Source organism: Boleophthalmus pectinirostris, unplaced genomic scaffold, assembly GCF_026225935.1.
Source record: "Boleophthalmus pectinirostris isolate CB_2022bp ecotype Guang Dong unplaced genomic scaffold, ASM2622593v1 HiC_scaffold_19, whole genome shotgun sequence".
NCBI lineage: Eukaryota > Metazoa > Chordata > Actinopteri > Gobiiformes > Gobiidae > Boleophthalmus > Boleophthalmus pectinirostris.
In genome coordinates, this window is record NW_026571140.1 from 22,759,448 (window position 1) to 22,771,341 (window position 11,894).

At 40.1% G+C, this 11,894-nt stretch overlaps 1 protein-coding gene across 1 annotated transcript; it reads right to left on the bottom strand.

Moving 5' to 3' along the window:
- Window positions 1-7,622: 7,622 nt before the first annotated feature.
- tacr2 (tachykinin receptor 2) lies at window positions 7,623-10,422 on the bottom strand. The gene is made up of 6 exons (XM_020941574.2): window positions 10,308-10,422; window positions 9,782-10,077; window positions 8,851-9,045; window positions 8,157-8,307; window positions 7,945-8,064; window positions 7,623-7,703 (listed from the first exon to the last, which is right to left on the bottom strand). The coding sequence occupies exons 1-6, from the start codon at window positions 10,419-10,421 to the stop codon at window positions 7,623-7,625; spliced, it is 957 nt and encodes a 318-aa protein (XP_020797233.2). The 5' UTR covers window position 10,422.
- Window positions 10,423-11,894: the final 1,472 nt, after the last annotated feature.

An 11,894-nucleotide genomic window follows, 5' to 3' on the forward strand; every position in this document is an offset into this window, starting at 1 on the left:
CAAAATAACCTGGATGGTTCAGCACAACACCATGGATCACCTGCAAAAGCTCAGATCTGTCCCAAAACAGTTTACCCATGTGTCAAAACTACATTCCTTTCGCATAGAAATAGTCATTGCCCCCAAAATGCATTGTCCCTTTGGCCTTGTGTCAGCACTGCAGGTCAAAATGCTTAGATGTTTTGTCACTATGGCAAAGGTCTAAATAACACAATACAATTATGGATTAAAAACTGAAAAAATGATTTCAGAGTAAGAATAGCATCCAAAGTTTCACACACACTGCACTCATACTGCCAAGGAAACTCTAACCATTTCATTCCCACACATAAAGTCGCTTCCATACATCAAAGTACATGAAAAGAAAATGTATACAATACTCTGTACATGTACCAAATACAAACACAAACAACAACAAAAAAGAGAAATTATATCTAGCCTACAGTGCTGTAAATAAAGCAAATAAAGTTTCTACAGTAACACTTTCACTGGTCGCAGTTGTCATCCTCCCTGTGATGACTGCAAAGAAGGAAAGAAACAGGGCAAATATCTCAATATCCCCTCCCCTGTAATGTCCTCGCACGGAGCATCCATTCCACAGAGTCAGGGACCTCTGGTCTGGAGCCTGATGTTCATACACTCTCCACCTCCAAGTAGAAAAAAAACTATCAGATTGAGGAAAGGAGAGTATTGGTGATAGTAGGTTCATGAGCATCTTTAGATGGGAAATGAACCAGGCCCTGATGAGCCACAGTGGAAATTCACAGTGTCCCACATGGTCACATAGTGTGATAGGAAGTTCTAATTTCACCTGACTGTCAATTACTGTCATGAATTTATCAAATGATCCCAAAAAATCATATACGGTGTTCATGGTATCATGTTCCTGACTAATTTTGACAATTGAACAAACTATTGTGCATATGATGACCAGTGTTGGGAGTAACGCGTTATAAAAGTAACGAATTACAGTAATGCATTACTTTTTGCTGTAACGCAGTAATGTAAGGCATTACAGGGGAAAAAATAGTAATATTTTACTCGGTACAAATGTGAGTAACGCGCGTTACAGTGTTTTTTTTAACCTGGATTGAAGTGGTGGGTTTTTCTTCATACAAATTCGCTAAAATCACCTCGATATCAGCAGCGGTGAAACGCCGGAGATGCGCCCTCGTAGACCTTCAGGTAAAAAGGAAGGACTGACAAAGAACTCCACGCTGTTTAGACCTGGTTTAGACCTGGGTCAGTTCTGGTTTAGACCTGGTTTACACTCGTCCCTCCCTCTATCGCAGTTCACTTTTCGCTGTCTCGCAGATTATTTTTATTTTTTTTGTGCAATTTTGCATGCCCTGTTTTTTTTTTTTTACATTATATGAATGCGTATTGCGTTCCTCCCGCTGCGCCCTGACTGGCCAAGGGACTCCTGTCTCCTGTACAGTACAGTACAGAATGTGTTCAGCTGCCAAATTTAAATACATGTTCAGTCTCTAGCAGTGTGATTCTGAAGTGCTGTACGGTTGTAAGTTTTCTCTCCGACAAAATCCACAACATCGACGAAACGTTCTGCACCGACAAAGGCTCCTGCGCTCGCACCCAAAAGACAGAGGAAGATGCAAACCATCACACAAAAAGTTGGACTTCTGGACACGCTGAAGGAAGGTAGAAGTTACGCGCTGTAACAGACTCTTGCACCGGCTCGGGTACCTGCAAATAGTTGCTGAAATCAGGACCGTGAGCCCGAGCAGCAGGGTCCATAAAGAGCGATCGGGTGTCAGCCGCTCTTACCTCCATGAGGTGCGGAGCAGAGCCGCTCCTTTCTCCTGCGGTCACCTTCGAGCCCGTCCCTACAGTGAGTCCTGTTTTAGTCCTAGTTCAGTTCTGGTTTAGTCCTAGTTCACTTCTGGTTTAGTCCTGGTTCAGCTCTGGTTTAGTCCTGGTTTAGACCTGGTTTAGTCCTGGTTCAGTCCATATACAGCGCAAAAGTTATTTTGGTGAGAGTAACTTAAAGTAATGCAATAGTAATGTAATGCCTTACATTTTAAATGCAGTAATATTGTAATGTAACGAATTACTTTGAAATGACAGTAATAGGTAATAAATAACGCATTACAGTTTCAAAGTAACTTGCCCAACAGTGATGATGACTCAGACTATGAAATCATGCTGACATGTTTTGGAAAGAACAACCATTAGACTGAGAATCAACTAATCAGTTTAGATCAGCAAGATCTATTTATTTGGAAAACGTGCTAAAACGTGGGCTAATTGTGCTAACTGTTGACGATTTGTCCAGAACCATGTGCAAAGATGCACTTAGATAGTTGAGACATGCACTAAGACATTTGCAATTTGATGAAATCAATAAGAAATGTCATTCTGTTGTGAACGACTGCAAGGTGATTTGGAGATTTGTCCATGTTGTTTTGAGAATGTAATTTCTGTTTCAAAAAATGTGCTAAACCAATGGAGAAAAAATGTAAAAGAAAAGTGAATAGTGAATGAATGCAGCCCCAAAAGTGTGAAAAAGACAGTAAAAACTCGTTAGTGTTAAGCTACCGAATGCTAAGCTAACGAATGCTAACCTGCCCTTCACTTCAGTATAGACCTGTGGGTCCGTGTCGCGGCCATTAGATTTTCGTTTGGAGATGGGGAATCGGTACCGGGTGCAGGCAGAGATGTGGCCGTGTGAGGGCGTTTGGATTGGGTTTGCGTGAGATCGTGGACCCGCTGTTTTGCGGTCTCCTCGAGAAGGAGCAGAGGCAGAGCGGGACTCACCTGGTTTAGGCGTATGCAGGTGTCGGGTTAGACCTGATCAAATGCGGGTTTAATCCTTATTTAGAGACAATTCCACCTCCTCTGGTGCCCAGTCCACGCTACGAAGCGTATACCGTGTCCCCGCTGCTGATCTACAGCCTGCAGAAACACCGGGAATTCCGGCAGCTCCCCTCAGAGAGTCAGCTGCAGTCTAGCCGCTGAGAGCGCTCTCCAGTCCCGCTTAAAGGCAGTGCGCCGCTGCGCAATAACCCGGTCCAGAAAGTGAAGAGCATCACGGACACTTGTCACGGGGCTCTGGGGCATGGATCTATTAAAATAACTGCTCTACGACAAAAACACGGACAAAAAGGAAATATTTTCGGCTTACAACAAAGTGTTACGATGTTGAATTTCCCATTTCAATAGGAAAATCGAATGCAATGTGAATGTACACGGACCCAAGAGGTTTTTTTTTTTCTTCCCCAAGTAGCAGAATCATCAGTGGAACATTATTCACTCTAAATACGCTACTGTGGTACATTTGATAAATTCTTAACTCAGTAAAGCAACCACAAGGCTAATGCCTACGACGGAGTGTAAGGGTCAGATAAAAAAAAAAAAAAGAAAAAAGATGCTGGTTACGAGAATAAAGTCATAATTTTACAGGAATAAAGTCACAATTTTACGAGAATAAAGTCTAAGTTAAAATAAAGTCGTAATATTATGAGAATAAAGTTATAATATTACGAGAATGAAGTCATAATAACATCAAAGTCAAAGTGAAAAATCAGAAGAACCTTGTTTTTCAATATAAACCAAAAATAAGAAAACTATTTAAAAAAATGTTTTAAAAATTCTTCATTATTTGTGCCTCCGGACTGAATCAGGACTGAACCAGGACTAAACCAGGTCCGGGACCAGACCAGGACTGAGACCAGGACTTAGACCGGGACCAGACAAGGACTGAGTCTGGGACCAAGACTAAGATCGGGATCAGACCAGAACTGAGACCAGGATTGAGACCGGGAACAGGACCAGGACTGAGACTGGGACTGAGATCGGGACCAGACCAGGACCAAACCGTGATACTGGGACCAGACCGGGACTGAGACTGGGACCAGGCCAGGACTGAAAATGGTTTAGTCCTGGTTTAGTCCTGATTCAGTCCTGATTCAGTCCTGGTTCAGTCCTGGCAGTCCGTATGCGGCGCAATAGTCCCGCATCACATTTTAAAGTCATGGAAACACCTTTCCCCATTTCCGTGACTTAAACCAGGACTAAACCGTTTTCAGTCCTGGTCTGGTCCCGGCCTCAGTCCTGGTCTGATCCCGGTCTCAATCCTGGTCTTAGTTCTAGTTTGGTTCCGGGCCTGATTTAGTCCTGATTCAGTCCTTTTTCAGTCAAATGAACGAATGATACACAGATTCTTCTCCTTTACAAAATGCTCCAAATTCTCCATTGCGCACCAGCCTACTCTAGGGTGACCAAACGTTTTGTTGTTTTTTTTTTTAAAGTGATGCAAATGTCCGGGTTTTCAGTACCGTTCATTAAACTGAGCGTCTCTCGTGGCGTCTGTGACTCAGAAGGAGCAAGACACAAACAGTCGGTCGGTCTGCAACATGCTGAAGCACAAATGCGCATTTAACAATGACTTGTACAAGAAATTCTCCGTTTTCCGTCCCGGTCGGGACAAGTGTGAGTCCATGTGCACAGGTTGTGAGGTGAGAGTACAGTGTCCCTCGTTTATATCGGGTTACGTTCTAAAAATAACCCGCGATAAGTGAAATCCGCGAAGTAGTCAACTTTATATTTTACAATTATTCTATCTGTGTTAAGGCTGTAAAACCCGTCATCACAAACTTTACACACTTTTCTCACACAGGACAGGTGCAACCCGTTTTACATCCTTCTTAAAACTTATTTCTGCTGTCGTCCTTGTGTTATTTTCCTCCTTCTTTATGTAACAAACTGAAGATTAATTTATTCCGTAATGGAGCCCAACAGCGCAGAGTCTCGCACGGGTCCATTTTTGGAGACCCCCAGTACAACACCGCACCAGTACAGGACCGCACCTGCCCGTTAACCCGAGATTATATCAAACTTTTGTACTGCCAACGCCACGTGCTGAACCAAGACTAAACCAGGACTAACCCAGGACTGATTCCAGGACTGAAGAGGAGGACTAATCCACGACTGAACTAGGATTAAACCAGGACTAAACCAGGACTAAACCAGAACTGAAACAGGACTCACCGTCAGGACGGGCTTGGAGGTGACAGCAGGAGAAAGGACCGGCTCAGCTCCGCACTTCACGGACGTAAACGCGGCAGTTGCCCGATCGCGCTTTGCTGCCAAACTGCTCGGCGTTTTCTCTCTTAAATCCAAGATTAGTCCTGGTTTAGACCTGGTTTAGTCCTGACCCACCCGTGTGTAATTACTACCCGCCTGTAATACACAATACGCATTTATACGCTATAAATAAAAAAAAAAAATCCGAGAAATTGTGAAATCCCCTCCCCCTCCCCCCCCCAAAGTGTCCGGGTTTTCACAAACGGAAATATGGTCACCCTAGCCTACTCATTCATACTGTAACGGCAGTTACGAAAAGAAAATCGTGAGAACAGGTTCGCTCGTGTTTCAGGTTTATTAGAACCCGCACAGCCCCCCACTAGCACGATTAACTGTCCCCAGTTGGTTGTCAACAACAAAGTCACTCAGATGTGAGGGGAGTCTCCGTTCCCTCCGAGGGCGATGCTCCGACTTGCCATTGGTGGCTGCCGCAGGGCTACTTGATGACGACTGGATTTGGTCTCCTGAAGCCCCTGCTGATGGAACCAAGGGCTGGTAGGGGGCAAGCCGGTCTCTGTGAAGAACTACAACCCTACCCCTCTGAGATAGTTTCAGGTACTGACTCTTTATATGGGAAAGGAATCTGTTTTGAAGCATATGTGAACAGTTTTGGGAGAGATATGAGCTTTTGCTGGTGAGCTGTAATGTTGTGTAGAACTATCAAACTGTTTGGCCAAATGATCTAGGGGGCATGTTACCCCTGTCCCAAGACTAATTTCTCCCATGGGAGACAATAAAGGATTATCTTATCTTATCTTATCTTATCTTACAGTTTTAAGAATATAATTTCTGTTTGAAGAAATGAGCCAAACCAACAGAGAAAAACTGTAATAACAGCTTGTAAACGTGCACACTTTTGTGTGGTGAGTTGAATTATTTAAATTATTTGAATCAAAGGTTAGTAGTATTCTGTAAAAGTAAAATATCTTCAAGTATGATGTCTTACCCATTACAGTTACATGGTAAAAGTGTGTGTATATATATATATATATATATATATATATATATATATATATATATATATATATATATATATATATATATATATATATATTGCAATGAAAAATATAAGGCAACTACATTTCAGGACACAAAATTGAACTTCTGGACAGCAAAGGGATGTGTGAGAAATGTACAATGAGATTAAAGGGAATATGTGTCCATACTTAATATATTACACTATCGTGCCATTACTTTATGTATTTATTTTATACATGTAACAGACAACAGTCAATACAATACATATTAACTGTGCTGTATTGACTGTTCTGGTCACTAATCTTTGTACATTTCAAATTAAAAGTCTTTTTTATGTTGACTTTTTTTTATTGAGTTTGTTGTTTAACAAATTTCAGTGGCACCACAAAAACACAAACATTTGCCTCAACTGAATAAATATATACAATGTGCCCTCACATTCAGTTAAGGGCATTAAATACAGCAGGCATAGTTGTTCCTTTTTAGCCCACTTGTTAAACATGCCTTAATGTTACTAAATGTTGTGCATATTAAAACTACGTAACATTTTTGCTGAATTTTTAACACAATGATCACCTGTTTAAACACAGATTGCGATTGTTTGCGATTCAGTATGTCCACCCATGATTCCACACTTTTATCAAAGTTCATAGACTAAAGACACAGGGGACTAAACAACACACACAAATCACCATATGAAAACATTTTAGTTGGACTATAGAAGACACTGCCCAACGCTGAAACCAGATGCTAAAAGAGTACAATACTGAAAATCAGCTTTTTGTTACACAATGTTGTGTAATATTTTATACATATTTGCAGTCCTGCAGGTATCCTATCTAAGTAGTTTGGATAATGTCTTGATCAGGGGTGGTCAGTAACAAAATTAATTTACATAAGTACTTTACTTAAGTAATGCTTTACATTTGTATTACATTTTACAATCATAGAGCTTCACTGTCATTATTCATTCACTTCATGACTGGTGGTACTACTTATGTAGCCACAACTGCATACATGTGCCATTGGCCCCTCCAACCAATAAACCCCCACTGACCATATTCATACACAAGCAATGTGGGTGAAGTTTGAAGTGCCCAAGGGCACAGCAACAGTGTGCCCAGGTTTAAGCTCAGATTGAACTGCTGACTTTTGGGTTGGTGGGTGAATGCTCTACCACTGAGCCACAGCTGCTTCTATTATCTTGATACATTTTGGTGTCAGTGATCAATCAGTTTATCTGTAGTACCAGATAGCTTTTTAATTTGTATTGCTGCATAGCCCTCTGACTCTTTGTTGATATTGAGGGTGTTGGTGGTTTTGATGGAAGCTTCCTGCTGGTGGCTGCGTGTCATTGTCACTCTGAACGTGCGGGTGTGCTGAAGCTCCATCTTATCTTCCTCTGACAATTTGACAAAGGGACACCAAGCAAAAGCGTGACGAAAACCAGCACGAAACCTGGGGGATGCACAGTTAGGAAAAAAATATAAGACTGACTGAAAAAATTTTTTTCTATCAATGTAAATGAATGTATTTGAGAACTACCTTTGGTTTAGACAACAATAGATGATAGGATTGTACATGGTTGAACTCATCGCCAACCAGAATATGGCAAGATACACCTGCAGAAAAGAGAAGAAAGCGACAACAACAGGCTGTAGTAAGAAAGCAGAATTATTATTAATAAAACAAGACTCTATTCTGTCCTGTGCATTTAACTAATTTAAAATTCTAACTATCTCATATATGTGACACTAGTAATTTCTTGGCCACTTGCCTAATATGGTTTTAATATTGTTTTGAAAGAAATACTTGAGAACAGTTTTCTATCACTACAGAATAAACATAGGAATGAAGAAACACCTGTTGGATGTACCACTTCTTATAAACTTCAGTGTTGAATGTGCCAAGTATGAAATAAACATGATAGGGCAGCCAGCACAAAGCAAAGGTTGTCACTACGACAATCATCATCTTGACAACCTGAGAAATGTATTAAATAAAATGTATTAATATAGCACTGTAATAAAAAATGAGTTAAAATGTGTAGAATGTGTAGTAAAAAGTGGGCCCACCTTTCGCTTGGATGTTATCTGATTGTGATAATGGTCAGAGGCTTCTCCAGGAATGTGCGCCCCCCACAATGTACGGCCCACCAGACTGTAGGTCACCAACATAACCAACAGGGGGAGTAGGTAGATCAACACTATCACTGTGTACTGGTAACTGGAAATAGTATTGTATAGTATACCAGGTCATTACATTTGCACAGCAAGTCAGAACAGTGTGGTTACATTACATTACAATTTGCTTTAGTAAATTGTCAGTCTGTGAATTATGATGCTCACGGTGTATTGAATTTGAATATTTTATCTAATTTATTTAAGTGGTGCTTATTTGATCACATAGTTGCGTTATTGATGCTTGTATGTTTAAAAATGTATGCATATTAGTCGTATATTTGTTACTTACTTCAGTTACAGACTTACTAAAAGCCAATATTATAACCCATCTGTACTTGGCCTTATGTTCAGTAGTTTTAGTGTGAGTGATTTTTGTATGTGAGACTGTGTATGTGATTGTTGACACTGTTGTGGGTTGTTGGTTGTGTGTGGTAGGCCAGTAATGGGTGTAGGGTAGTTGGGATGGGAGGGCATGTAAGAGTGTCTTAATTGACTGTGAAGCATCTTTTTTGTATGAAAAGGGATTTATAAATTAAGTTTGATCTGAAATTATGACATGGGACTGATTGATGTCATCTAGTTTTACCTCAATTGGTGTGTTCCCCCATAGTCGTCAGGCCAGTCCACCATGCACACTGTCCGGGGGTAGTAAAAGTGGGTCACGCTGTAGTAGCACTGAGGAAATGCCAGCAGAACAGCAATGATCCAGATGAGAGCAATAAGAGCTTTGGTGGAGGTAGAGGAGAGGCGGGGCTTCAGTGGGTGGATGATGGCCATGTACCTGAACACAGACACTGGTGTTTAGGAAATGTATTCCCTTAATCCTGAGTGAAACAAAAGCCAGACAATTACAAGCTTTAAGAACAAGTGGGTCATTGCGATGTTTTCATACAATAAAAAAAGAAATGCAGTTCTGTAACTTATATGGATTTGTTTTAGTTTAATCAATAAACGAGATGACTGGAGCCTATTAGCATAATATTAGATGAACCATATCAGTCATTTCTCACTTTCATTCACATGGTTTTCATTTGGTTGACATAGACTGTCAATAATATTATTGTTGATCACATTATGTGGATTCTCTTTCACACTTCTCTTAAATTAGGAAGTAATCTGTTTTACTTTTGCCTGCTGCAGACCCTGAAAACTGGCTTAAAAATCAAGACATCATGATAATATAATCACTGATTGTCAAATTGGAAAGTAATGAAAGACTGGGAGCAGTAAGCAGATTTTAGGTCTGAAGTAAGCTCCTGCACAAGGATCATCCCATTTATCATCAAGTCCCAAGTCATTGGACCGACATATGCATGTCCACGTTAAGCACTTTAATTAAATGCTCCAGTGACAGACTGCAATGCGGTGTACCAACCAATGCCATTGTGTTAATGTATATTACTGAAAAATGTGTAAAGTGAGACGACGTATGCAAACATCAGTAAGTTTAAGGACTAAGCGTTTTATGATGAAACAGGGTTATGGTGTGTAAAAAAGAATATATTAGTCCTACTCACCTATCCACTGCAATGGCGGTCATAGAGTAAATGGATGAAAACATGGCAGTAATTGGGAAGAAGTTTTGAAATCTGCAATAGCCCAGGCCAAAGTACCAGTCATTGTGAAGAGCATAAACAAAGTTAAAAAGGGTATTGAAAGTTGCCATAGAAACGTCAGAGAAGGCCAGGTTGACGATGAAGTAGTTGGTCACTGTCCTCATGCGCCTGTGCGCCAAAATGATCCAGATGACAGTGACGTTCCCAGTCACAGAGACCAGAATGATCAGGGAGTAGGCAATGGCCCACAGAGCTACCTGCAGATTGTATAAAATATGAAAAGTTAAAAAAAAAAAAAAAAGAAGAAGAAGAAAAGAAAGCGCTAAATTAAGATACAATAATATGTATAACTATTAAACTATTTTTAAGTATATAATTGCTTTTGCACTATTTCAAAACGTAATCCACCTTCTCGAGTGTCGTTTTTTGGAACATATATTGTGTCAAAGTAGGCTACATTATTAATTGCATTAATTGTATAGCATACCTGCCAGCCAGGTTGGTGGAACTTATTCCCGTCATCTAGCCAGTCCGTGGTCTCCGATAAGGGGTCTGATGTGACTTCTCGTTGAACATGTTGAATAAGACTTTCAGCATCCATTTTTCTGATTTACCTGATGGAAAACGCCTCTAATTAATATGGTTTGTGTGTAGAGCATCTTACGCACTGAACCATTCAAGGTCTACAAAAAAGACTGAATTAAGACCGACTGTGAAGGAGAGGCTTTCGCGTAGCTTATTTATGACAGGACTCTCTACGAATTTCCTTCGGGGTAAAGTGATATTTTATCTTTTCCACCACATGTGCCGCAATCAGTGTATACAAAAATAGCCTACTTAATTAAGTCACCAAGGATACTTGTCCATGACCTTTAAAATGAGCCCATTTGAGACTATAGCCTTTATAAAATATACTTACCTGGATTGGAGTTTAATCCATTTGGAATCCAAAATATTTTTCTGCCTAAATCCATCCATTCAGACACCCTTAGTTGTCGATTCTTTTACGCACACACTCACTATGAGGCACTCGCTCCTCCACCGTTTCCCCACACGTAAGATTGTACGAGGTGCAGGTCCAAGCTCAACACTGGATTGGCGTGCGTGAGAGCGCGTGAAGCTGCAGTGCCAACGCTCCTCCGAATGAGAGCGCAAATCAATCTGGAGCTGATTCACTTACAGCTTTAAAGGCAGCGGTGGGTAAGGCAAATATTTCAAATACATATAATATACTTAATATCACTAATAGCTACATGCCACAAAATTATCTGAAGTAATATTTTATTATAGTCCACGTTTGGTACAAGAGTCATTGCTGCCCATTTGCCTAAAACTTCATAAACAGATCATGTATATGTAATACTGAAATTATTGATAGTTTGTAAAATGGGGGAGTTACAGGAAGGGTGAAAAGACTAAAGTTACCAGGGCGCATGCTGCCCTCAAAGGCCTAGAGCAGGGGTGCTCACACTTTTTCAGCGTGCGAGCTACTTTCAAAATGACCAAGTCATAAAGATCTACCTAATACAAAGCCAAGCAAACTGCACTGAAACACTCTGTGCCCCTTTTTTGGACCCTGACCCACAGTTTGAGAACCCCTTCTTTAAGAGAACTTCCTCTGGCACTTTACACAAAACTGTGAAAAAAGTGAAGGAAGATTTTTAAACCTGTTTTTTAAAGTTCCAAACTGGAGTTGCATTCTAAAAAAGAAAGGACAAGACACAGAAAAACTGACTTCTGCTAAAATTGTTAGGACCTTGTAAAGTAAACCAAGTGTACATGTCATGTAGACAACATTCAAAGTGCTTATTCATTATTGTGGTTTCCTCTTATAAGTCAAATCTAATTGAATAAGTTTACATTTTTCTTTGTCCTAAATTATATATTATACTTGCTCTGATGAACCAACAGAATGTTGTGACCATATATTAATTTATTCTAAATACATTTTAAATGGCTCGGAATACTATTATAAGGCTATTATTTATATAAGGCTATTATTATTATTATTATTATTATTATTATTATTATTATTATTATATTTTCGGTAGGCCTGCTTGCATAATATCTATTA

Bases quoted from the DNA above. Each gene is read 5' to 3' on its own strand.
- tacr2 (XM_020941574.2), bottom strand. From the start codon at position 10,421: ATGGATGCTGAAAGTCTTATTCAACATGTTCAACGAGAAGTCACATCA. The intron at 8,308-8,850 runs GTAAAACTAGAT...TACTATTTCCAG, and splicing joins GGGGGAACACACCAATTGAG to TTACCAGTACACAGTGATAG. The intron at 7,704-7,944 runs GTGTTTCTTCAT...TCTTTTCTGCAG, and splicing joins AGAAGTGGTACATCCAACAG to GTGTATCTTGCCATATTCTG.